Source organism: Mustela nivalis (assembly GCF_964662115.1).
Source record: "Mustela nivalis genome assembly, chromosome: 3".
Lineage (NCBI taxonomy): Eukaryota > Metazoa > Chordata > Mammalia > Carnivora > Mustelidae > Mustela > Mustela nivalis.
In genome coordinates, this window is record NC_139022.1 from 80,612,948 (window position 1) to 80,640,256 (window position 27,309).

The 27,309-nt window shown below is 37.4% G+C and overlaps 1 protein-coding gene across 15 annotated transcripts in view; it reads left to right on the plus strand.

Moving 5' to 3' along the window:
- The window catches only part of GFM2 (GTP dependent ribosome recycling factor mitochondrial 2), a 79,440-nt gene that overhangs the window by 16,914 nt on the left and 35,217 nt on the right, over window positions 1-27,309 (plus strand). For all 15 annotated transcript variants that reach the window (XR_014310170.1, XR_014310171.1, XR_014310172.1 and 12 more), the window contains 7 exons: window positions 11,397-11,522; window positions 12,204-12,292; window positions 16,897-16,985; window positions 18,168-18,228; window positions 18,667-18,846; window positions 23,347-23,427; window positions 27,152-27,300. Coding sequence is in view for 8 of the 15 variants with exons in the window: in XM_082724948.1 (XP_082581074.1) it covers window positions 11,397-11,522; window positions 12,204-12,292; window positions 16,897-16,985; window positions 18,168-18,228; window positions 18,667-18,846; window positions 23,347-23,427; window positions 27,152-27,300 (775 nt within the window). In the remaining 7 variants the exon portion in view is untranslated. The remainder of the gene's footprint in view (window positions 1-11,396; window positions 11,523-12,203; window positions 12,293-16,896; window positions 16,986-18,167; window positions 18,229-18,666; window positions 18,847-23,346; window positions 23,428-27,151; window positions 27,301-27,309) is intronic.

Here is a 27,309-nt window from a genome sequence, read left to right on the forward strand (position 1 = left end):
ATTTTTATTGATTTTGAGGGAGAGATTCTCTGTGCTTCCTGGATTTTGATGCTTGTTTTCTTCCCCAAATTAGGGAAGTTCTCTGCTTTAACTTGCTCCAATATACCTTCTGCCCCCAACTCTTCTTCTGGGATCCCAATTACTCTAATACTGTTTTGCCTTATGGTATCACTTATCTCTCAAATTCTCCCCTCTTTTTTTTTTTTTTTAAAGATTTTATGTATTTATTTGACAGAGAGAAATCACAAGTAGATGGAGAGGCAGGCAGAGAGAGAGAGGGAAGCAGGCTCCCCGCTGAGCAGAGAGCCCGATGCGGGACTCGATCCCAGGACCCTGAGATCATGACCCGAGCCAAAGGCAGCGGCTTAACCCACTGAGCCACCCAGGCGCCCCTCAAATTCTCCCCTCTTGATCAAGTAGTTCTTTATCTCTCTTTTTCTCAGCTTCTTTATTCTGTATCATTTGATCTTTTGTATCACCAATTCTCTCTTCTGCCTCATTTATCCTAGCAGTAAGAAACTCCATTTTTTATTGTACCTCATTAATAGCTTTTTAAATTTCAACTTGGTTAGATTTTAGTTCTTTTATTTCTCCAGAAAAGGATTCTCTACTATCTTCTATGCTTTTTTCAAGCCCAGCTAGTAACTTTGTAAACTCTAGTTCTGATGTCTTACTAATATCTGTATTGATTAGGTTCCTAGCAGTCAGTACTGTCTCTTGTTTTTTTTTTTTTTTTTTGAGGTGAGTTTTTTTGATTCGTCATTTTGTCCAGAGAAGAATAGATGAATGAGAGAACAAAATGCTGGAGTGGTTAACAACCACCCCAGGAAAATATACACTAAACAAATCAGAAGAGACACTAAACAAATTGGGAGGAAAAGAAAGGAAGAAAAAAACATATATATGATCAGGCTAGTGAATAGAACAAAGCCACGCACTTGATTTTGGATGTATTTTATTCTGTTATGAGAATCTGCCTCCCAGAATTTTAAAGAATGAAAAACTTACATACACAAAAATAAGGGTAAATACAGTGAGGGGATGGGATGGAATATAATTGTAAGATGAAAATCAAAAGTTTTAAAAAAGGAATTGATAAGTTGGTTGAAAAAAATAAAGAAAAAAGGGAGAGAACCGTGATCAGGTGGGAGATTAGAACAAAGCCATACACTAGATTTAGGGTATATTTTGGTCTCTTAGAAGATACTATATCCCAAAATTTCAAAGGAAAACCTATATATCCAAAAAATAAGGTTTAATACAATGAAGGGCAGAATAGGACTGTAAAAATGACAATTAAAGTAGATTTTTTACAAGGTGTTGATAAGATAAAATAGGAAAGAGGAAAAATTTTTAAAAAACAAAAATTAAAAAAAATTTAATTTTGAAAGACTAAGGAATCATGGGGAAAAAGCCATGAATTCTGTTTTCTGTATTCCCCTAGCACTGGTGTTTTGCAGTTCTCGTTCATCATTAAACTTGGTTTTGGCTGCATGTTCTTGCTAGTCTTATGGGAAAGGGGCCTTCTGCAGTGAGTCTCAAATGTCTTTGCCTGAGGTAGAATTGCACCACCCTGGCCAGGGGCCAGGCTAAGTAATCTGCTTGGGTTTGTTTGGTAGCTTTTGTTCCCTGAATGCTTTCTAGACAGTTTTGGAGAACAAGAATGAAAATGGTGGCCTCCCAGTCTCCAGCCTCAGAGGAGCTGGGAGCTCAGGGCCCACTCCTCAGTGGGCCCTCAGAGAAAAGCAGTCAATCATTCTGGTCTCCCTGGTCTCTGGCCACGCTCTGTGCTCACTGGTCCTTTGACTGAGCATTTCGGTCTCCAGTGCATGACCCCGTTTGGAGTCTCCAAACCTAGCAGATTCCTGTGGCGCACTCCCACGCCATACCTCTTATTGGAGGAAGTGGGGGAGGGTCTCCCTGGATCTGCCAGTTGTGGTGTCTCTGCTCAAAGCATAGTGGTCTGACTATGCTGCGGGTCACAGTTTATGGCAGCCCTGAGCTGAGAGCCCACTTGGCCCTGTCTTTGCAGCCGGCTTCCCTACTCTGATACCTGGGAGCTTTCCCACACTTAGGCACCCCCAGTCTTTCTGTGACTCCAAGGAGCCTGAGACCACACTGTCCCAGTGAGAATTTCACCCCCTGCTTAGCCACTGGAGCGATGTCCCTCCATGGAGCAGACTCCTAAAAGTTCTGATTTTGTGTTCTGCTCCTTTCACTTGCCGGTAGCTGGGTGATGGAGGCCCCCACCCCCTGTGGTCTGTCTTCCCAAATTCTGCCTTGGATTCATTTCTCCACATGTGGTCACTTTTTTGTTCATAGAATTGTGCTGTTGTTTTCTTCAATCTCCTGTTGAGTTTGGAGGTATTCAGAATGGTTTGATAACTATCTAGCTGAATTCCTGGGACCAGACAAAATTTAGGTCTCCTACTCCTACATCATCTTGGTCCTCCTACAAATATGTTCTTAATTCTTCTCTCCCATCCCCAGTTTGTATCCCTGATGCAAGGGCCCAGGTGAGGTGACAGAAGCAATGTTCAAGTTACCTTTTTTTAAATTGTGGTAAAAAAGACATAATGTTACATTTACCATATTAACCATTTCCAAGTGCACATTTGGGTTGTTTTGTGTATATTTATGCTGATGGTAACCAATCTTTAGCACTTTTTAATCTTGTATAACACCCACTAAACCCATTAGTAATAACCACCTTTTTCCCCGCTGCCCAGCTTTTGGAAAGTGCCATTTCACTTTTTCTATACCTTTGATACCGCATGTAAGTGGGATCATAGAGTATTTATCTTTTTGCGGCTTATTTAATACTTAGCCACATGTCCTCAAGATTTGTCTCTACAACTCTCTCTCTGACTACTCTATAAATTACACTGTGCTCACCACTGGTGTAGCTACCATCTGACATCAGACAGTGACAGTGTTATTACAATGTCATCAACTGTGTTCCCTATACTGTACCTTTTATCATTGTCACTTATTCATCCCATAACTAGAAGTCTCCCTCTCCCCTTTACTCATACACCCATCCCCCCATCTTCCTTCCCTCTGGCAACCGTCCATTCTCATTGTATTTATGGGTCTGCTTCTGCTTTTTGTTTGTTTTATATTTCACTTAGCTTGCTACCCTCTACTTCCATCTGTGTTGTTCATGTGGCAAGATCTCATTATTCTTTGTAGCTGAGTGGTATTTGTGTGTGTGTGTGTGTGTTTATCACCTCTTCTTTATCCATTCTTGTAGATGGACTCTTAGATTGCTTCCATATCTTGGCAGTTGTTAATGCTGCAGTGATATTAACCCTTTATCAGGTATATCATTTGCAAATATCTTCTGCCATTCAGTAGGATGTCTTTTAGTTTTGTTGTTTCCTTTGCTGCACAGAAACTTATTTCAGTGTAGCCCCAGTAGTTTCTTACTGCTTTTATTTCCCTTTCCTCAGAAGACATATCTAGAACCATGTTGCTAAAACTGATGTAAGAGAAATTTCCTCCTATGTTCTCTTTTAGGATTTTTATGGTTTCAGTTCTCAACATGTAGGTCTTTATTCCATGTAAGATTATTTTTGTGTATGGTGATAGAAAGTGGTTCAGTTTCCTTCTTTGTGTGTGGTTTCCCAGTTTTTCCAACACCTTTCATTGAAGAGACTTTTTCCTATTGGATATTCATTTCTCCTTTGTGGAATACTAATTGGCCAGGTATTGTGGGTTTTTTTCTGGGGTTTGTGTTCTAGTCCATTGATCTATGTGTCTATTTTTATGCCAAGTACCATATATATTTTTAAAATTACTGCAGCATGGGCGCCTGGGTGGCTCAGTGGGTTAAGCCGCTGCCTTCGGCTCGGGTCATGATCTCAGGGTCCTGGGATCGAGTCCCGCATCGGGCTCTCTGCTCGGCAGGGAGCCTGCTTCCCTCTCTCTCTCTCTCTCTCTCTCTCTGCCTGCCTCTCCATCTACTTGTGATTTCTCTCTGTCAAATAAATAAATAAATAAATCTTAAAAAAAAATAAGATTACTGCAGCATTGTAATAAAACTTGAAATCTGGGGGTAACTGGGGGGCTCAGTCAGTTAAGCATCTTCTTTCTGCTCAAGTCTTGATCCTGGATTCCCAGGATCAAGCCCCACATCAGGCTCCCTGCTCAGCAGGGAGTCTGCTTCTCCCTCTCCCCTACCTGCTGCCCTTCCCCCACTTGTGCTCATGCAGGCTCGCTCTCTCTGTCTGTCAAAGAAAGTCTTAAAAAGAAAAAAGAAATCTGGAATTGTGTGATCCCTCCAGTTTTGTTTTTCTTCATCAAGATTGCTTTGGCTGTTTAGGGTCTTTTGTGGTCCCATACAAATATAAGGCTAATTTGTTCTAGTTCTGTGGAAAATGCTGTTGATATTTTGATAGGAACTGCATTAAATATATAAATTGCTTTAGGCGGTTTGGACATTTTAACAATATTTATTCTTAGGCATGGGATGTCTTTCCATTTCTTTGTGTTGTCTTGAATTTTATCAGTGTTTTAGTGTTTTTAGAGTACTGGTCTTTCATGTCTTTGGCTAAGTTTATTCCAGGGTATTTTACTGGTTTTGGTGCAGTTGTGAATGGGATTATTTTCTTGATTTCTGCTTGTTTACTATTAGCATATAGGAATGCAACTTGAACATTGATTTTTTTATCCTACGATTTTACTCACTTCATTAATCAGTTTGTAGTAGTTTTATAGTAGACTCTTCAGGGTTTTCTGTATATAGTGTCATCTCATCTGCAAATAATGAGAGTTTTACTTCTCCATACCAGTTTGGATACATTTTGTTTTTTTATGTTGTCTGATTCCTGTGACTAGGAGTTCTAGTACTATGTTCAATAAAAGGGGTGATAGTCTCATTCCTGACCTTAGGGGAAAAGCTCCCAAGTTTTTCCACCAAGATGTTGGCTGCGGGTTTTTCATATAAGGCCTTTATTATTTGAGCTATGTTTCCTCTAGACCTACGTTGTTGAGGGTTTTTATAATGAATGGATGCTGTACTTTGTCAAATGCTTTTTCTGCATTTTAGTTTTTATTGTTTATCTTACTGATAAGATGTATCCTGTTGATTGCTTTGTGGATAGTGAGTCACCTGTGCATCCCGGGAATAAATCTGACTTGATTGTGGTATATGATTTTTTTAATATACTGTTGGATTTGGCTTGCTAGTATTTTGTTGAGGATTTTGCATTTATGTTCATGAGAGGTAATGGCCTATAGTTCTCTTTTTTTGGTAGTGTCCTTTACTGATTTTGGTCAGGGTGGCACTGGCTTTGTAGAATAAATAGGAAGTTTTTCTTCCTCTTGTATTTTTTTGGAATAGTTTGAGAAGAATATGTTATATATTAATTTTCTCAGCATTTGTTGGAGTTTACCTGTCAAGCTATCTAGTCCTAGTTTTTGGTGATTGATTCAATGTCATTGTGGGTATTTGGTCTGTTCAAATTTTCTATTCCTTCCTGCTCTAGTTTTGGGATGTTACTAGGAATACATCCATTTCTTCTAAGTTGTCCAATTTGTTGGTGTATAGGTTTTCATAATGTTCTGTAATAGTTGTTCGTGTTTCTGTGGTATTGGTTGTTATTTCTTCTCTTTCATTAGGATTTTATTTGGGTCCTCTTTTGTTGTTGTTGTTGTATAAATGAGTCTTGCTAGAGGTTTTTCAATTTTGTTGAACTTTTCAGAGAACCAGCTCCTGGTTTCATTGGTCTGTTCTATTGTTTTTTTAGTTTACATATCATTTATTTTTGCTCTAATCTGTGTTGTTTCCTTCCTTTTGCTGGGTTTGGGTTTTATTTGTTTTTTTTCTAACTCCTTCATGTGTAAGGTTAGGTTGTTTATTTGAGAATTTTCTTGCTTCTTTCTTTTTTAAGATTTTATTTATTTATTTGAGATAGAATGAGAGTGAAAGAGAGAGTGTGCGCACAAGCATGGGGAGCAGCAGGCAGAGGGAGAAGCAGACTCCCTGCCAAGCAGGGAATCTGATGCAGGGTTTGATCTCAGAACTTCAGGATCATGACCTGAGCCGAAGGCAGACACTTAACTGACTGAGCCACTCAGGCACCCTGAGATTTTTCTTGCTTGTTAAGGTAGACGTGTATTTTTGAAACTTTATGCTTAGAACCACTTTTGATGCATCCCAAAGATTTTGGGCTGTTATGTTTTCATTTTCATTGGTTTCCATGTAATTTTTTATTTCTTTGATTTCTTGGTTGACCCACTCACTGTTTAGTAGCATGTTATTTAACCTTTATGTATCTGTGGTCTCTCCAGATTTTTTCTTATAGTTAATTTCTAGTTCATAGTATGGTCAGGAAAGATTCATGGTATGACTTTGATTTTTATAATTTGTTGAGACTTGTTTTGTGGCCTAATATGTGATCTTCTCTGAACAGTGTTTTGTGTGCCCTTGCAAAGAATGTATTCTGCTACTTTAGGATGGAATGTTCTGAACATATTTGTTAAATCCATCTGGTCCAGTGTGTCATTCAAAGCCATTGTTTCTTTATTTTCTGTTTGGATGATCTGTTGATGCAAATGGAGTATTACAAACCTCTGTTATTACTGTGTTATTATAAGTTAGTTCCTTTAATTTTGTTGTTAAGGGTTTTATGTATTTTGGATGCTCCCATATTGGGTGCATAAATACTTATAGTTGTTATATTCTCTTGCTGGCATGTACTCATTATTATATAGTGTTGTTCTTTGTTTCTTGTTAAACATTTTGTTTTAAAGTTTGTTTTGTCTAATACAAGTATTGCTACTCCAGCTATCTTTTGACATCCATTTGCTTGATAAATGTTTCTCCATCTCATCATGTTCAGTCTGCAGATGTCTTTGGGTCTGAAATGAGTTTCTTGTAGGTAGCATTTAGATGGGTCTTGTTTTTTATTCACTGTCATCTGTTTTTTTATTGGAGTGCTTAGTCCATTTACATTCAAAGTAATTATTGGTAGATCAGTGTTTATTGCCATTTTGTTACTTGTTTTGTGGTTTTTGTAGCTTTTTTCTCATCCTTCTTTTCATGGTTTGTTGGCTTTTTTTAGTGATCTACTTGGGTTCCTTACTCTATTCTTTGCATGTGTATTACTGGTTTTTAATTTTAATTTTGGTTACTATATATATATGGTGTATATATATGTGTATACATATGGTATATATGTATATATGTGTTATATATGGTATATATGTGTGTATATATGTATATATATGGTACACACACATATGGTGTATATATATGGTACATACATATGCATATATATTTAATTTTGGTTACTATATATATATGGTGTATATATATGTGTATACATATGGTATATATGTATATATGTGTTATATATGGTATATATGTGTGTATATATGTATATATATGGTACACACACATATGGTGTATATATATGGTACATACATATGCATATATATTTAATTTTGGTTACTATATATATGTATATATAACATCTTCTGCATATAGTAGTCTATATTAAGTTGATGATTGCTTAAGTGTAAGCCCATTCTTTACTCCTTTCCCCTCCATGTCTTAGGTATATGATGTTATACTTTATATCCTTATATTTTATGAATCTTTTGACTGATTTTTACAGAAATACTTAATTTTTTTTTTTTTTTTACCTTTTATACTTTTATTTATGGTCTTTGCTTTTCACTCAAAGAGTCCCCTTTAATATTTCTTTTAGGGCTGGTTTAATGGTCCTGAGCTCCTTTAATTTTTTTAGGCTGAGAAACTCTTTCTCTCTCCTTCCAAATGATAGCCTTGCTGGGCAGAGTATTCTTGGGTGCAGGATTTTTTTCCTTTTAGCACTTTAAATATAATATGCCACTTTCTGCTGGCCTGCAGAGTTTCTGCTGAAAAAGCCACTGATAGCCTCGTGGGATTTTCTTTGTAGGTAACTGTCTTCTTTTCTCTTGCAGCCTTTAAAATTCTTTATCACTATTTTTTCCATTCTAATTCTCTGTCTTGGTGAGAACCTCCTTGGGTTGAATTTGTTGGGGATCTCTGTGTCTCCTAAATCTGGATCTTTGTTTTCCCTCCTTGAATTTAGGATATTTTCAGCTGTTTTTCCTTCAGATACATTTTTCTGCCCTCCTTTTTCTCCCTTTTTCTTGGATCGCTATAATGCGAATGTTAATACTTGATTGAGTCACTGAGATCTCTAAGTCTATTTTCCTATTACGGTGTATTTGTCTTGGATCTCTTCAGCTTGTTTGCTTTCCATTACTTTGTCCTCCAGGTCACTGATATGTTTCTCTGCTTTTTGTAGCCTACTGTTAATATTCTGTCATATTTTTAATTTCATTTATTAAGTTCTTCATGTCTGGTAATGTTATTTTTTTCTCTCTTTGCTAAGGGTCACACTGATAATGTCCACTTTTTTCTCCAGTTCAGTGAATATCTTTATGATCATTACTTTATTATTTATTTTTTTTAGTTATCATTACTTAAAATTCTTTGTCACGTATACTAATTTCTGTTTCACATAGCTCTCCAGTTGTGGTTTCGTCAAGTTCCTCCTTTGTCTCCTCATTCTTCTTCTTCTTTTGCTTTTGTTTTTTTTTTGTTTGTTTGTTTACTTCTCTTTGTCTGTTTCTGTGTCTTAGGAAAGTCAGCTATGTCTTCTGCTCTTGAAAGTAGTAGCCTTGGGGCACCTGAGTGGCTCAGTGAGTTAAGCCTCTGCCTTCGGTTCAGGTCATGATCTCAGATCGAGCCCCACATCGGGCTTTCTGCTCAGCAGGGAGCCTGCTTCCGCCTCTCTCTCTCTCTCTGCCTGCCTCTCTGCCTACTTCTGATCTCTCTCTCTCTCTCTGTCAAATAAATAAAAAATTAATCTTTAAAAAAAAAAAAAAAGAAAAGAAAAGAAAGTAGTAGCCTTGTGAAGAGGTTTTGTAGTGTCCTGAGCAGAGTTTCCTATGTGTGTTTCTTGTGTCCTGTTATTGTGCTTTCCCTATCAGTCCCATCTCATGCATAGATTCTGCCTGTTGTGAGCTGTGCTTGCTCTCTGTGGTATTAATGAGACCCAGGCTGCTTTCCCTGAGGGGACGGGACCATAGGAAGGCTCAGAGGTGATGCAGGAGTGTTTGCAAAATTTGTAGGGTTATTAGGAATAGGTCAGATCTCCTAAACTGAGGTAGTAGCCAGTCACACAGCATCTCTTTGCAGCCTAGTGCAAGGCATGTGGTCTGAGGTAGCAACAAGGGGTGCGTAAGTTTGTGTACACGGTGCCTGGGGGCCTATAGCAGCTGGGCAGGGCACACACATGACTTAGCAAAATCTGCACTGAGCAGCTAGACTTGGTCACATCCCCCAAAGTGCAGTGGCCACAGCAGCACAGCGGTCAGAGGTATTGCCTGGGTGGGGCATGCACAGTGTTAACAAAATTTGCCCTGAGCTCAGCACCAGCAGTCTTGGAGTTCATGAGTCCTCAGGCTTGGTGCACTGCTAGCAGGTTAGTAGCAAGTGTCCGTGCAGTACTGCATCCAGCAGGTGTCTCTCTATTTATGCAGCCAGTTCCTCTGTTCCCAGGGAAGTTCCTCAGCTTGCTCTGAAATCCATACAAACAGATCTCCTTCCCCTAGTGCAAACTGTTGCTTTTAGGTTGCTTCTTAACTCAGGCTGTTAACTCTTTAAGGGCGGGGACCTGGCTATCACACACCCTCCTGGCTCCTCTACTGCTGAGTCAGCTGACTGTCAAAGCTCTAGACTCCCAAGTCTGTGGTTATACAAACTCATGGAACTCAACGCTTCTGGTTTTCAAGACTAGATGTTACAGGGATTTACTTTACCTATGTGGACTCCTTGGTGCTTTCCCTTTTGTGCACCATAGCTCCCTTCCTCCTACTGGCGACTCTCCATCACCTTTCTGCCTTTCCTAACCTCTCCAGTGCTGGCTGCTTCTCTGCATTTGGCTATGGAGTTTGTTCTGCCAGTCTTCAGAATGCACTACAGTTTATTGACTCAGATGTGAGTGATACCTAGTTGTAAATGTGGGACAGAGTGAGGTTAGGGTCTTCCTACTCCGTTGTCTTGCACCCCTCCCCCGCCTAAGACATGTTTTACAAATGGCTTCATTTGGAACTTTTGGTTAGCTCTTTGGTTATTGTCTCATTAATGGTATTTGTTTGCTTGTTTATGTTGCAAATAACAACATTAATTCTATAACACAGATATTTGGAGTTCCTGACAAATATATTTTTCTTGCTATTTCTCCTTCTATTGGTACATATGTATATATACACAAATAAACATATACCCACATATACATATACTCACATATACACACGTATACATATACAAACAGTGGGGAACCTGGCTAGCAATTCAGAGATTCAATGCTGACCTAAGTAGTGCTAGTATAAGGTCATAATAACCTGTGTTTTTGAATTTTGAATAGTAAATTTAATCAGAATTCAGTGCATAATTCAAGAATTTTAATGCAGAATAATTTGACCTTTTTGGCTGTCAGGATGAACTCTATCCATGACTTTGTACTGTAGAAATTCTACCAAGAGTTCATTTTCATTAGTACAAATAAATGCCCTTTTTGGGAAAAATTTAGTAATGAAAAAGGTTTGGAAAGGAGAATTTAACTTTGGAGGAATTTTTTCTCTACCTTGTTTTATGTAGCTACCATTTACTTAACATTTACTGAGCTAGGTACTTTATATAGTCTCATTTCATTCTTTTAACAACCCCAGAGGATTGCCTTTATTAACCTTATTTTACAGACTAGGTTAGGTAACTCGCTTAAAGTTAACAGAATAGTCATGGTAAAGGTGGTACTTAAATCTAGGTCTGTCTGGGCTCATTCATTGCAGTACCCTGCCTCCTGTCCAGGGATCAGGCATGAGGAATGTAAGTAAAGAAGAGATAATGAAAGTTAAACTTGGGGAAAAAAATGAAAGGAATATCAAGTTCAATAAAAATAAAATATTTGAACCAATTCTATCTTAGTTGTTACAGAAAATTATTTGTATGGAAAAATTACTAATTTTGCTGGAAAAGCTTTTTCTAGAACAAGGGCTTATTTAGAGAAAGATTAAGGGCTCTGAATATTAAACAAAATATTTTACAAACAGTGTTGAAGCAAAGTAAGCTGTCGAGTAGAGGGGTCGCCTGGGAGGCTCAGTTGGTTAAGCAAACCACTCTTGATTTCTGCTCAGGTCATGATCTCAGGTTCCTGGGATTGAGCTTCACTCAGTGCAGAGCCTGCTTGGGATTCTCTCTCTCCCTCTGCCTCTCCCGTTACCCCCACTTGCATGTGCACACACTCTTTTTCTAAAAAATAAACTGTCAAGTAAACACCCTATCACAATGAAGTGTGCTTGGTATCAGCCTAACTATGTATTCTTTTCTTTGTTAGATGTTGATGATGGAGACACGGTGACAGATTTCATGGCTCAAGAGCGAGAAAGAGGCATTACTATTCAGTCTGCTGCTGTTACATTCGACTGGAAGGGATATAGAGTCAATCTAATTGATACGCCAGGTATGGTACTATTCTAGCACTGCAGAGATGCTGCATCATTGGAGGTTTTAGTTTGTGGATGTGTTTTCTTTTAAATTGTAGTAAAAAGTATATATATATATATATATATACATATATATATATATATATAATAAAATTTACCATTCTAACCAGGAGTTAAGTATATTTACATTGTTGTGAGATTCTCCAGAACTGAAACTACATATCTATTATACAACTACTCAACCTTGTGCCCTCCTCCTATCACCAATAACTACCATTCTACCTTGTTTATCTAGGAGATTAACTACTTTAGATACTTCATAGAAGTAGAATCCTAAAGTATTTGTCTTTTTGTGACTGGCTTATTTTGCTTAGCATAAAGTCCTTCAGACTTCATCTATATTGTAATAATGTGACAAGATTTCCTTCATTTTTAAGGCTGTAAAATATTCCATTGTACATATATGGCATATTTTGTATATATGCAGAACTTTATATGCCATTCATCCATTGATGGCCATTTGAGTTGTTTCCACCTCTTGGCTACTGTGAAGAGTGTTGCTATGAACATGGCCTGCAGATATGTCTTGACTCTTCTTTCAGCTCTTGTGAATATTATACCCAAAAGTAGGTATATGCTGGCTATACTGGCTCCTTTTTTTTTTAAAAAGATTGTTATGTTTCTTATCTTTTTCTTAGGTCATGTGGACTTTACGTTGGAGGTTGAGCGCTGCCTTAGAGTGTTGGATGGTGCAGTAGCTGTGTTTGATGCCTCTGCTGGTGTAGAGGTAAAAATACTGCCACAGTGAACAAGCTACAATAGCACGATTTTTTTTTTAAAGTAGAATGTATCACCTTTAGTTACCTATAACCATATATAAATTCATAGAAGTCAAATTATGAAAGGAAATTAGATTTGATATTGCTGTGTGATCTATATGTGATACCAGATGTTTCATTGTAAAAGGAAAGTAGTTTGCTTTTCTGTAGGAAATATGGAAGTTGGTGTTTGAGAACTATGAAGGCCTTGAGATTCTACCTTACTTTCAAGCTAACTGGTTAGTCTGCCACAGCTTTATGGCATGCTGGCAGAAGACACAAGACTCTTGAGTCAGGGACAAAGAACTTTATAGTCACAGAAACAGCAAAAGCCAGGGTGTTAGTATTATCTTGCGTTGTTTCCTCAAGACCCAGTTCTCACAGGACAACCTAAAGGGAGGCAGGTGACAGCTGCCCATGCAGGGGTACCATCTGCTGCTTAGAAAACGCATATGTTTTATAATGGGCAGTAGACATGCTTGCTGTTTGCTCTGAAGAGAGTTACTATCTTTCAGGGTTATAGGCAAACCTACCTACCTTTTGATCCAGAGGGAGACACTGTCTCTGTCTTTCCAAGCTGATGATTATATCAGCATCTTTGAAAACATAGTCCAGAACAAATGCAGTCACTGACTCTTTTAACAAAATATGTAGAGAGGTGAAGGACCCATGAGGAATTATCTTCCAACAGCTAATATATATTGAATTCTTGAATAAATCTTTTTTTTTTTTTTAAGATTTATTTATTTATTTGACAGACAGAGATCACAAGTAGGCAGAGAGAGAGGAGGACCAGGCTCTCTGCTGAGCAGAGAGCCCGTCGCGGGGCTCGATCCCAGGACCCTGATATCATGACCCGAGCTGAAGGCAGAGGCTTTAACCCACTGAGCCACCCAGGTGCCCCTGAATTCTTGAATAAATTTTAAAAATGGATTTATAATAAATTATAGTTATGCATTCTTTAATTGATATCCCATTTGTCTTATAATCTCAAGATGGGCTGTATTGAATAAAGAATCATCTTCAGTTCTTCTAATCTTAAAATTTTACTAAAAGTGATACCTTAATTAAGTGATCAAAATTAACATGCTTCAAATGGTACAAATGACAGCATGGGCTTCCTGATATGATGCATTAAGAAAGACACAACATTATCAATGTTTTATTCCTGACAGAATGTTTGGCCCCAATCTAATAATGAGAAGATAGTCAGATGAATGTAATTTGAAAGATATACTGCAAAACAACTGCCTGGGGCTTTCAGAAGTTGAAAAAAAAATGTAAATGTAAGGGAAATGAGTGATTACAAGTAAAAAATTGAGGTACTATTTTAGTTTAAACAATTCCAAAGATACAAGAAAATTTAATATGATCTTCAGGGTTCTGGATCTAAAAACAGTTAAAAAGAACATCTTCAGGAAAAACAGAAAAAATACATATATATATATTTTTTTGAAAAACAGAAAATTTTTAATACAGACTATATTAGGAAAAAGTATATGTCAGCTTAAATTTTTCTGAATGATGATTGAAAATAGTTATGTAGGAAAATGTTTGTATGTTTAGGAAATACAGGCTGAAGTATTTAGGGTTGAAGTGTCATGATATGTACATCTTGCTCTAGTGCTTCATATTCTACCCACACATAAACATATGTTGTTAGTTTGCGTACTTTGACGAGTAGATGCCAAGATGGGAGAAATGCCTGTGAAGAACAGAGAAGAAAAGAGAGCAATGGGAGAGTACAGTTAAACCACAGGGTAGGTCTGATAACTATCAGGGAGAGGGTAAAAGAAGGAGGATTGGGTAGGAAGAGTTTCAGACTACAGCATAGTTCTGAAAGAGGTTCAACGAAGCTGATGGGGGTGTCCAAATTCACCTGTTGGAGAAGTTCCACAGGTCTTAGAAGAACAACCTACATTAGTATTCCTGCTGTATTCAGCCATTAGCTTGGCCTTGAGAGACTATGGCGGTAGACAAGACGAACAGTAGTTGGGGCTGTCAGTTAATTATTCTCTAAATAGTAGATCCCAATGGCACGTTTGCAGAGCCACACGTATAATGTGTGCATATGCACATGTGGAAGAAAAAAAGGCAAGTGTGGCAAAGTGTTCATATTTGGTGAATCTAGGTGAAGGGTACATAGATTTTCATTGTACTATTCGTCAGCCTTTTTTGTTTTTTAATAGATTCGAGATTTTTCTGAATGACAAGTTGTTGGGGGAGGATAGCATATATATATAATTTGTTACATTAGATAAGATATTGCATGAATGTTAAGTTTCCAGAGTGAATTAAACACTATTGATAATGCAGGAAAATAACATTGTTTTAGGAAATATGTGCTGAAATTTTCACAGTACATGTGTATGATCAAGGACTTATATCCAGAATATCTAAGGAACTACAAATCAATAATAAAAACTAACAACCCAGTAAAAAAGTGGACGAAGGACTTGAGTGGATACTTCACTAAGATATATGAATGGCCCAATGAGCACATGAAAAGATGGCCAGTCTCACTGGTTATCAGGGAAATGCAGATTAAAATTACAAAGAGAGACTGTTTCATACCCACAAGAATGGCTAAAGTTAAGAAGAATGATGGAAATATTGTTTGTGAATGTGGAGCAACTATTTGAATAAGACTTGTTTATAGCAGCTAAATTCATAATAGACCTAAACTAGAAATAACTGAAGTGTTCATCCACAGGTGGGTAGAAAAGCCAGCTGGCACATTTATACAAAGGAGCTTAGCAAAAGAAAGAAAGAGAGCGAGAGGAAGGGACGGAGGGAGGAGAGGAAGAACCAGTATACCTAACAAAACGAATGAATGTCAGAAACTTTACACTGAGTGAAAGAAGCCATGCTATTAATATGAGATTTAAAAATAAGCAGAATGAATCTTTGGTGACAGATAGGAGAACAGGTTTTTTTGGAGGATGGGGGATATATGCAAGTGTATGTACTTATCAGACTCACTGTACACTTGAGTGTTTTTTATTCTATATAAATTTTACTTAATAGAATTATAAAGTGGCCTCTGTTTTAGGTAATGCCATTACATTAGACTTTTTATGTTCTTCAGGGCTTCGGAACTCCAGTAGGCACAGATACTATAACAGACTGGAACTATTGAAATATGTATAAAAAGTAGAATTAAAAGAAATCAAATAGAAAAGCACATGAGAATTGCTACTTAGAAATACAGCTGCTGGCTTTTTTTTCTCCTTTTAATCATTTTTTCATTTTACATCAGCATCTAAATATTCATAATAAAAATTTTTATCACAGTAGCATTTCGATAGTGCAGTCCTGTTTGGTTTTTTAACATCACAATAACTATATGAATTAAGGCCAAAGTCCATATTTCACAGGTCAGCAAACTTAGGAGTTCAGTATTGTATAAACTGTATTAGGTAAAGTGAAACTTGACAAAAAGTTACATCTTCTAATTCTTTCTCTTTTTAAAACTTTTTTTTTTAGAGATTTTATTTATTTGAAAGAAAGCAAGAGGGGCGGCTGGGTGGCTCAGTGGGTTAAGCCTCTGCCTTCAGCTCAGGTCATGATCCCAGGGTCCTGGATTGAGCCCCGAATCGGGCTCTCTGCTCAGCCTGCTCTCTCTGCCGGCCTTTCTGCCTACTTGTGATCTCTTTCAAATAAATAAATAAAATCTTAAAAAAAAGAGAGAGAGAACATGAGCGGGGTGAAGGGCAGAGGAAGAGGGAGAAGGAGGCTCCCCACTGAGGTGGGAGCCTGATGTGGGGCTTGATCCCAGGACTCTAGGATCGTGACCTGAGCCGAAGGCAGATGCTTAACCACCTGAGCCACTCAGGTGTCCCACGTCTTCTAATTCTTGATGAAGTCTTTTTTTTTTTTTTTTTAAAGATTTTATTTATTTGTCAGAGAGAGCGAGCGAGAGCGAGCACAGGCAGACAGAGTGGAAGGCAGAGTCAGACGGAGAAGCAGGCTCCCTGTGGAGCAAGGAGCCCGATATGGGACTCGATCCCAGGACGCTGGGATCATGACCTGAGCCGAAGGCAGCTGCTTAACCAACTGAGCCACCCAGGCGTCCCGATGAAGTCTTTTTTTAAATTTAATTTTATTTTATTTATGTGAGAGAGAGAGAATGAGAGAGAGTATGAGAAGAGGAGAGGATCAGAGGGAGAAGCAGACTCCCTGCTGAACAGGGAGCCCAATGTGGAACTCCAGGATCATGACCAAAGGCAGTTGCCCAAACAACTGAGCCACCCAGGTGCCCCAGTGAAGTCTTTTTTACATGACTCTCAGTTACCTTCCAGGTGTTTGTTCTCTTTGTGTGGCAACGTAAATCACCCAAAGTAGTAGTCTCAGTTTGAAGCACATTGTTCATCACCCTTCATTACATCTTAACTCTGTTAACCTACTAGCAGAAAAGTGACTCTGGAAGTGTCAATGCAGCAGTGCTAATTCTGTGCTAGAACAGGGCCCAATTCCATTATAATAGCTTCTTAGATCTGTTTGTTCTGTATGTAGTAACATAGTTATTTTTGTTTAATATGAGTTTTTTTTTTTCCCTTTGTCTTTGCCTTAGGCACAAACTCTCACAGTATGGAGGCAAGCTGATAAACACAAGATACCTCGAATCTGCTTTTTAAACAAAATGGACAAAACTGGAGCAAGGTATTTTTAAGTTTTTTTTTTTTTTCACATGTTAAAGTAGAAATACAGTTTGAGATTTTAATGGACTATAACTTAAATTTACAAACAACTGTTCCCCATAGAGTATAAATATTCTATGGAATCTCAATTCAGTCCCATTAAAAAATTTCTTTTTTTTCCCTCCATTAAAAGGTTTCATAGCAGGTAGTTCATAGGTTGAATAACAATGTGGGATTAATAGAGAAGTGATAGGTGTTGAATCATCATGATTCTAATGCAGAGAGGCTATATTCTGTTTTCTAGAATCCTGACAGAGTGATATCTGAATGATTCCACTGGTTCTGTCTAGAGCAGAGTGAAATAATCCCTGTATTGCTAAAGACTGTGGTGCTTTATTACTAACGGTAGAAGGTAGATGATTGTTTTCTGTCCCCTGATTTTCTTTAGCTACTGGCTAATATGCTCTCACTAAAAGGGAACTGGGAGAGAATGTAGATGTTTTAAGACCTGCATAGAGGGCAAAAAAGTTAATACTAAGATGTGGTGGTAATGCTCAAAGACTTACAGAATGATAATCCAAAATAAATACATGGATTTGAGAACAAAATTCAGAGAATCAAGAATATAAAGGATTTTGGGGTAATGTGATAGAGAGATCCTGGTATGTGGTGTGAGAATGACAAAAACAAAACCTAAACTGTCCCTCTCCTAAAACCACACAGTATTATTTCTGTTTATGTAATTTTCTGCAGTAATTCTAAAGCTGATAACAGGATACTAAGAATGCGTGTGATAAAGATACAGAAAAATTAAGGCTGCCTTTTGGGGAAGAGTGGGAATTATGTGTAATAGCAAATATAATTGATAGAAGAAAGAATCCTTGACTCATAATCACAAAGCATGCATTTTAATCTCATAACTGTAATTTATTATCAGTGACCTTGATCAGTTTATCTAATCTTAATTTCAAACTGTAGGTAAGTGAAGTTTATAATAATACCCTAGATACCTGTGCAGCAGATTATGGTAGATAGTCCAGCACTGTTATCTGAAATTGACATTGAATGTTTAATCGACATATTGTCCTAAGGAAAACTGTTAAATGGTGAACATTGGAGACAGTAAAAAGGGATGTAATTTTAATTCTTAAACCTGTTTTAAGAATCTTAACATTTTTAACTCTAGCTATTTTGCTTTCTGCAGTTTTAAATATGCAGTTGAAAGCATCAGAGAGAAATTGAAGGCAAAGCCTTTGCTTCTACAGGTTGGTTGATACTTGGTTGATTAATAGCAACAACTCCAGGGAACCTGGGTGGTTTAGTCAGTGCGACTCTTGATGTTGGGTCGGGTTGTGATCTTAGGGTTGTGGGATTGTGGGGGACCCTGCTGAAGATTCTCTCCTTCTCCTTCTGCCCCTTGCTCTGTGCTGGCATATGCCTGTGTTCACTTGCTCTATTTCTAGCTCTGTTTTAAAAAAAGGCAACAACTTCAGATTTCCTCATCAGTTTATTTTATTGTGACTTGTATTTTTCTAAAACTATCTCAAATCTTTTTTGAAAAAGTTGGCATATAAATATAAATACAGACTGTGGTAATAATGATAATATACATTTGGGGGAAAGTAGGGGAAGATAAACTTTATCACCAAATCGATTGTAACTGAGTGGTCATGTAACAAAGTTAATTTCACTCTGACTTGAAGTTACCACTTGGTGAAGGCAAAGCTTTCAAAGGAGTTGTGGATGTTGTAAGTAAAGAAAAACTTCTTTGGAATCGTCCATCAGAGGATGGAAAAGACTTTGAGAGGAAATCCCTTTTGGAAACGAGTGATGCTGAGTTGCTGAAGGAGACAACTGAAGCAAGGAATGACTTAATTGAACAGGTAAACAAATACTTGTTTACATTTGCATAAGTATTTAGAAACTTTAAAAATATTTTATATATTACGAAATTTTTATAAAATTACATATGGAATATGTAAAGTGTAATAAATAATAGAATGAAAACTAATGTTTGCATCACTCACATTAAGAACTAGAATATTAGCAAATCTCTTGAATCTGTGTGCCATTTACTGTTTATATCTCTCTTTTCCACTGATCATTTACACCTCCCATCACCATTATCCTGACTGTAGTGTTTTTCTTGCATTTGCTTTGCTTTATAGTTTGTTACAAATGTATGGATTCATGAAGGACTTCATTTCCCATGTTTTTGCACTTTACCTAAATGGAATGATAATTGTATTTTATGACATTTTATTGCAGATTCATCCTGTTACGTGTGGTTATGCTTCATTTTTAGTATTTCAGTATTATACCACGATTTATTGTCTCTTTTTCTGTGGATGCACTTTGAGGTTTTAATCTTTTTTGTTGTTAGGAACAGTGTTGATGTGAACATCTTTGTTTGTATCTCCTTGTGTGTATGTGTAAGAATTTGTTTAGGGTTACACTTGGAAATGAAATTGCTGGGTCAAAGGATATGTCCATCTTTTACTGATCAAATGACACATTAACTTAGAAATTTTAAAACCATTAATTTTATAGTTAAAAGAGAACTCTGGACCTCTTCCACCCTCAAAGTTGGTGGGTTGTTTTTTTTTTTTAAGATTTTATTTATGAGAGAGAGAGAAAGAAACAGAGAGAGAGTGAGTCTGAGGAGGGGGAGGGGGCAGAAGGGAGAGGGAGAAGCAGACTTCCTGCTGAGCAGGTTATCTGTCTTGGGTCTTGATCCCAGGACCCTGGGATCATGACCTGAGTCAAGGGCAAATGCTTAACGAACTGAGCCACCCAGGCATCCCCACCCCCAAACTTTTAATGGAAATTAGTAAGATCGTTAATATTTATAATACTTACATAGTACTGTTCATATATAGACTAATAAGTAATGCCTTAAATAACCTCTGAATCTTATGGTAGAGAAAAACATTTGCTTCCAAACCCTTTGACTTTTTTTCTTCTAAATTAAACTATTCAAAATAGATCCTCTCATCATTAATTTTTTTCATTCATCTTTGAATTTATTTTTGAAGTAATTATTTCCCATTATATCACATACTAATCTTTTTTTTTTTTTAATTTGACAGAGAGAGACACAGCGAGAGAGGGAATATAAGCAGGGGGAATAAGGAGAGGGAGAAACAGGCTTCCCGCTGAGCAGGGAGCTTGATATGGGGCTCAATCCAGGATGCTGGGATCATGACCTGAGCTGAAGGCAGAGGCTTAACCCACTGAGCCACCAGACGCCCCCATACCAATCATCTTTATCATTACCAGAATGTTGATGATTATTTTTATTATTGGGTAACAGTTACTGAGGACCTACAATGATCTGGTTTAAGTGCTTTACGTATATTATTTGATCATCACAACTTATATTATCCTTGTATCCTTGTTTCACTAGGGGGGAAACAACAGCTTAGAATTCTTTTTTTTTTTTTTTTTAAGATTTTATTTATTTGTTTGACAGAGATCGCATGCAGGCAGAGAGGGAAGCAGAGAGGGAGGGGGCGGGGGAAGCAGGCTCCCCGCTGAGCAGAGAACCTGACTCCATCCCGGAACCCTGGGATCATGACCTGAGCTGAAGGCAGAGGCTTTAACCCACTGAGCCACCCAGTCGCCCTGAAGCTTAGAATTCTTAAATAAGTTGTTACATAGCTAATAAGTAGTAGAGCTGGAATCTGAACCCAGGTCTGTCTTCATTTGGAGGTAGAGCTCTTAACCACTTCACTATACCGCTTCTCTAATTTGGGAGGCCCTAAGCAGAATATAAGTGGAATTGACATTTATTAATCAATAATTGGGTAAATAATTGGTTCCCCTTTGAGGTTTTTAGGTTGTCTTATGCATGTCTTAGGACATAATGGTCTATAATGAAAATTAAGAAAATTTGAGACTATATGTATAAAATATTAAGTGCCAATTACAAAAAATATATATATTTATAAGGAATATATATAATTATAAGGAATATTCCTCAAGGAATATATATTCCTTGTAATTAACAGTTTATTATTTTGTCCAGATGGTCTCACATTTTCTTTATTTTCATTAGAGAATAAGATCACATCATACCCGTTAGGATAACTACTATCAAACAAAACCCCACAACACCCCCTCCCCGCCGCCAACCAAAAAACAAGTATTGACAGAGATGTGGAGAAACTGCAACCATTGTATACTATTGGTAGGAATGAAAATGATGCAGCCACTATGGGAAACAGTGTGGTGGTTCCTCAGAAAACTGAAAATAGAATTACCATATCATCTAGCAATTCTGCTTCTGGATGTATATCCAAAAGAACTGAAAGCAGGGTATTGAGAGATAATTGCATATCCTTATTCTAGCAGCATTATCCATAATGGCCGAAAGGTGGGAGCTACCCAAGTGTTCATCTATAAGATAAGTAAATAAAATATGGTGTATACATACAATTGAGCCTTAAAAAGGAAGGACATCTGACACATGCTACAATGTGGATGAAACTTGAGGACATGCTAATTGAAATAAGCCAGTCACAAAAACAAATACTTTACTGATTCCACTTACATGAGGTATTTAGAGTAGTCACGTTTATAGGGATAGAAAGAATCATAGTTGCCAAAGGCTGAGAGAGTGGAGAGTGAGGAGGTTTGTTCCATGGTATAGATTTTTGGTTTTGTGAGATTGGGAAAGTTCTGGAGATTAGTTTTACAACAGTATGAAAATACTTAACACTACCCAGTTGTTCAGTTAGAAATGGTAAAGATGGTAAATTTTATGTTTATGTTATATTTTATCACAATTAAATTTTTTTTAAAAAGATTTTATTTATTTATTTGACAGAGAGAGATCACAAGTAGCCATAGAGGCAGGCAGAGAGAGAGAGAGAGAGGGAAGCAGGCTCCCTGCTGAGCAGAGAGCCTGATACGGGACTCGATCCCAGGACCCTGAGATCATGACCTGAGCCGAAGGCAGCGGCTTAACCCACTGAGCCACCCAGGCGCCCCACAATTAAATTTTTTTAAGAGAATAAGATTAGTGTGGACTAGAATCAACTTCCTGTGTTCTGAGGTGAATAGTGATCATTACACTTACTGTGTACTTACTGTATGTCCTAGAAGCATGTTTTTTTTTTTTTTTAATATTTTATTTGACAGATCACAAGTAGGCAGAGAGGCAGGCAGAGAGAGAGGAGGAAGCAGGCTCTCCGCAGAGCAAAGAGCCCGATGTGGGGCTCGATCCCAGGACGCTGGGATCGACCTGAGCCGAAGGCAGAGGCTTGACCCACTGAGCCACCCAGGTGCCCCTAGAAGCATGTTTTGAATTGGTTATTTAATCCTCCCCCTGTGAAGTAGGTAATATTATTATCTCCATGAGTAACCAAGGTAAAAGAGGTGATGTAACTTGACCTAAAATTTTGAACAAGTTAGTTAGTAGTGGAGCAATTTCCAGGCAGTTTAGCTCCAGAAGATGGAGTCATATATACCTCTTTTCAGAGGAATGGTTAGGTATGTTTCTATAATAGTTAGCGGGTAGGAGTGTATTTTTCTTCCCAGGTTGGTTGGAATGTTTTGCTCTGTTGTACTGTCATAAACTTTTGAAACTTTTTAAAAACATTTTTATTTATTTATTTATTAGCGAGAGATCATGAGTGGGGGTAGGGGAAAGAGGGAGAAGCAGACTCCCCATTCAGCAGGGAGCTCGACTTGGGACTCGATCCCAGGACGGTGGGATCATGACCTGAGCCGAAGGAGACACTTAACCAATTGAGCCACCCAGGTGCCCGCTTTTGAAATATTTGTTAAATTTATTGTCAGCTGAATTGTTTCATACAGGCAGATGATTAAGAAAAGAATGTGAATTAGATAATTGCATTTTTATTGCTGAAGTGATAACTTTGACCCCCAACTTAAATCTGTTCCCTCAGTGCAGGATTACTGTAAGATGAGTTACTTTAGTTGGAGTGTCTTAGGAGATCTGGTAAACATTCATAATGTTAAAGGAATACCAAAGGAAGCTTTTTTTTTTTATGAACTAAGACTTACAAATTTATCTGAAAATAGTAATCCCTTATATATATTGTCAGTGGCTCTAAATTGTGTATCTTACTTCTTTTGAGCACTCTGAGTAGATAGCACTTCATTGAGATACTTTATCTGGCTATTGCTTCCCATGACTATAAGAACTCATAATTGCCAATCTTCAGTTTTCAATCCCTTCTCCTTTCCTTTGAAAGAAACACTATTTATCTCTTGAGAAGATGTGGAGAGTTCCTTGAACTGAATAAGATAGATCATGTAGCTGTCTTGAAACATCTGAATAATGTACATTCATGGTATTTGGACTTAACAGCCATGATAATAAAAGCAAGTTATAGAACTAAAATCTTTCTTTATAGATTGCAGATTTGGATGATGAATTTGCTGACTTGGTTTTAGGAGAATTCAGTGAAAATTTTGATTTGCTTCCAACTGAAAAGGTAAATTTTATTATTCACTTACTTTGATAAAGTTTTACTAATTGGATATGGTTTGATTTTTCTGTCTCCGGCGTTTTATTTTTTTCAACTTTGCATAGCATTAGAAAAGGCTGACTTAATTGGGAGAACAGTAGGGTAAAGTAATACAAGTACTTAAATAATGGTATTGATTTACTGTTGTCGCAATGGGCTTTGTAAAATCAGAGATTGTATCCTTTTTACTGCTTTGAATCAGCATAAGTTAATTATTCCTTCTTTGCAGCATTTTCATTGTGATCATTTTTCTCAGCAGTTTAGGGAAATTATATATAGAAATTTTGTATTGAAAATTTATTGGTTTTTGTAGACTGCTGCAATGATTATTTTTCTCACATTTTTTCTGAATGTGATTTAATTTTTCTCAGAAGCTCATTATAGGTGTTTATTTTTTTGTTTTCTTTTCAAATACATTAAGCCAGAGAATAGGCATGTTTTAAATGGTGATAGTAATTGAATTAGGACAGATTTCTTCAAAGCATTTCCATTATTTTCTACCAGAGACCTTCTCCCATCTTTAGTTTTCTTTATGAAACAGAAGTTACCAAGTAAAGCTGTTTTTTTGTTCATTTGTTTTTAAGTAAGCTCTATGCCCAACATAGGGCTTGAATTTAGGAACCTGAGGTCAGGAGTTGAATGCTCCACCAGTTGAGCCAGCCAGGAGCCTGCCCCCTGCCACCCCAAGTAAAGTGTTTTTAGATGGAAGTATGTATAATGGGATCCAGAATGAGCCCAGCAAATTTACCTAGTTATTTTTCACAAAAAAAGTAGGAAAAACACAAGTCTCTAGATTAATTTGGGGTTGGATTAATTTGGAAACCTTTGGGGTTAGAAATGGAAAAAGGTATTTTTATTTTGAATGAAATGTCCTTATTACTGAAAATTTTTGTTTAATATTTGAAAGTTAGATGTGATGTTTATTGTGCCTTATAGTCACATGATTTCTGTTTTCAAAGAGCTTATAATCTGAGTTAAAATTGACCCATCATGTCTTTTTCAGTAGCTTATAAGCACATCCAACCTTTTCCTGGCTTTTGAGTTCTTTCAAATTTGATTTCTACTTTGATTTCTGATTTTCTTTGGATTTGATTTGATGTGGGTCTAATTTCTTTGAAAAATTATAATTTATATTTATGTTTTTAATTTCTGGTCAGTTCCTCTGTTAAGGTTAAATTAGAAGTATATTCATTTATTCAAGACTTATTTTTATAGTCTTTTTTTTTTTTTAAGATTTTATTTATTTATTTGACAAAGATCACAAGTAGGCAGAGAGGCAGGCAGAGAGAGAGGAGGAAGCAGGCTCCCTGCTGAGCCGAGAGCCCGATGTGGGGCTCGATCCCAGGATTCTGAGATCATGACCCAAGCCGAAGGCAGAGGCCTAACCCACTAAGCCACCCAGGTGCCCCAAGACTTATTTTTAAGATACCTAATTTTAAGGACATTTCAAGTTTCTGGGGATTCAGCAGTGTTTTTATGGGATTTGTTATAATGCTTATATGGATTTTGTATTCTGGTGGGTGGAGAGACAGACAATAAACCATTAAATATATATGCAAGATACAAAGTAGTGATTAATGTTATTTAAAAAAAAAAAAAAAAAAAAAGAATAAGAAGGCCTTAAAAAATGATGGCCAGGAAGAAGTTGCTATGGCTGAGGTTGCTATGGTTGCTGCCTGTGTTCTCCTCAAGGATTTTGATGGATTCCTTTCTCACATTGAGGTCCTTCATCTATTTTGAGTCTATTTTCGTGTGTGATGTAAGGAAATGGTCCAATTTCATTTTTCTGCATGTGGCTGTCAAATTTTCCCAACACCATTTATTGAAGAGGCTGTGTTTTTTCCATTGGACATTCTTTCCTGCTTTGTCGAAGATTAGTTGACCATAGAGTTGAGGGTCTCTTTCTGGGCTCTCTATTCTGTTCCATTGATCTATGTGTCTGTTTTTGTGCCAGTAGCATACTGTCTTGATGATGACAGCTTTGTAATAGAGCTTGAAGTCTGGAATCGTGATGCCACCTACTTTGGCTTTATTTTTCAATATTCCTTTGGCTATTTGAGGTCTTTTCTGGTTCCATATAAATTTTAGGATTCTTTGTTCCATTTCTTTGAAAAAAATGGGTGGGATTTTGATAGGGTTTGCATTAAATGTGTAGATTGCTTTAGGTAGCATAGACATTTTCACAATATTTGTTCTTCCAATCTAGGAGCATGGAACATTTTTCCATTTCTTTGTGTCTTCCTCAGTTTCTTTCATGAGTACTTTATAGTTTTCTGAGTATAGATTCTTAGCCTCTTTGGTTAGGTTTATTGCTAGGTATCTTATAGTTTTGGGTGTAATTGTAAATGGGATTGACTCCTTAATTTCTCTTTCTTCTGTCTTGTTGTTGGTGTAGAGAAATGCAACTGATTTCTGTGCATTGATTTTATATCCTGACACTTTACTAAATTCCTGTACAAGTTCTAGCAGTTTTGGAGTGGAGTCTTTTGGGTTTTCCACATATAGTATCATATTATCTGCAAAGAATGATAGTTTGACATCGCCAAAGGCAAGGGAAGCAAGGGCAAAAATGAACTATTGGGATTTCATCAAGATCAAAAGCTTTTGCACAGCAAAGGAAACAGTCAACAAAACCAAAAGACAACTGACAGAATGGGAGAACATATTTGCAAACGACATATCAGATAAAGGACCAGTGTCCAAAATCTGTAAAGAACTTAGCAAACTCAACACCCAAAGAACAAATAATCCAATCAAGAAATGGGCAGAGGACATGAGCAGACATTTCTGCAAAGAAGACATCCAGATGGCCAACAGACACATGAAAAAGTGCTCCATATCACTCGGCATCAGGGAAATACAAATCAAAACCACAATGAGATATCACCTCACACCAGTCAGAATGGCTAAAATTAACAAGTCAGGAAATGACAGATGCTGGCAAGGATGCGGAGAAAGGGGAATCCTCCTACACTGTTGGTGGGAGTGAAAGATGGTGCAACCACTCTGGAAAACAGCATGGAGATTCCTCAAAAAGTTGAAAATAGAACTACGCTATGACCCAGCGATTGCCCTACTGGGTATTTACCCTAAAGATACAAACGTAGTGATCCGAAGGGGCACGTGCACCCGAATGTTTATAGCAGCAATGTCTACAATAGCCAAACTATGGAAAGAACCTAGATGTCCATCAACAGATAAATGGATAAAGAAGATGTGGTATATATACACAATGGAATACTATGCAGCCATCAAAGGAAATGAAATCTTGCCATTTGCGACGATGGGGATGGAACTAGAGGGTATCATAAGTCAATCAGAGAAAGACCACTATCATACGATCTCCCTGATATGAGGAAGTGGAGATGCAACATGGGGGGTTTAGGGGGTAGGAGAAGAATCAATGAAACAAGATGGGATTGGGAGGGAGACAAACCATAAGTGACTCTTAATCTCACCAAACAAACTGAGGGTTGTTGGGGGAAGGGGGGTCTGGAAAGGGTGGTGGGGTTATGGACATTGGGGAGGGTATGTGCTATGGTGAGTGCTGTGAAGTGTGTAAACCTGGCGATTCACAGACCTGTACCCCTGGGGATAAAAACACATTATATGTTTATAAAAAAACAAAAAATTTAAAAAAAATGGTGGCCAGTATACTGCACACGGAGTACTTAATATCTCTGCTTTATAGCTACAGGCTGCAATACACAGAGTAACACTGGCTCAGACAGCAGTTCCTGTGCTTTGTGGAAGTGCCCTGAAAAACAAAGGGGTTCAGCCCTTGTTAGATGCTATTACTATGTACTTGCCTTCACCCGAAGAGCGCAACTATGAATTTCTGTGAGTATG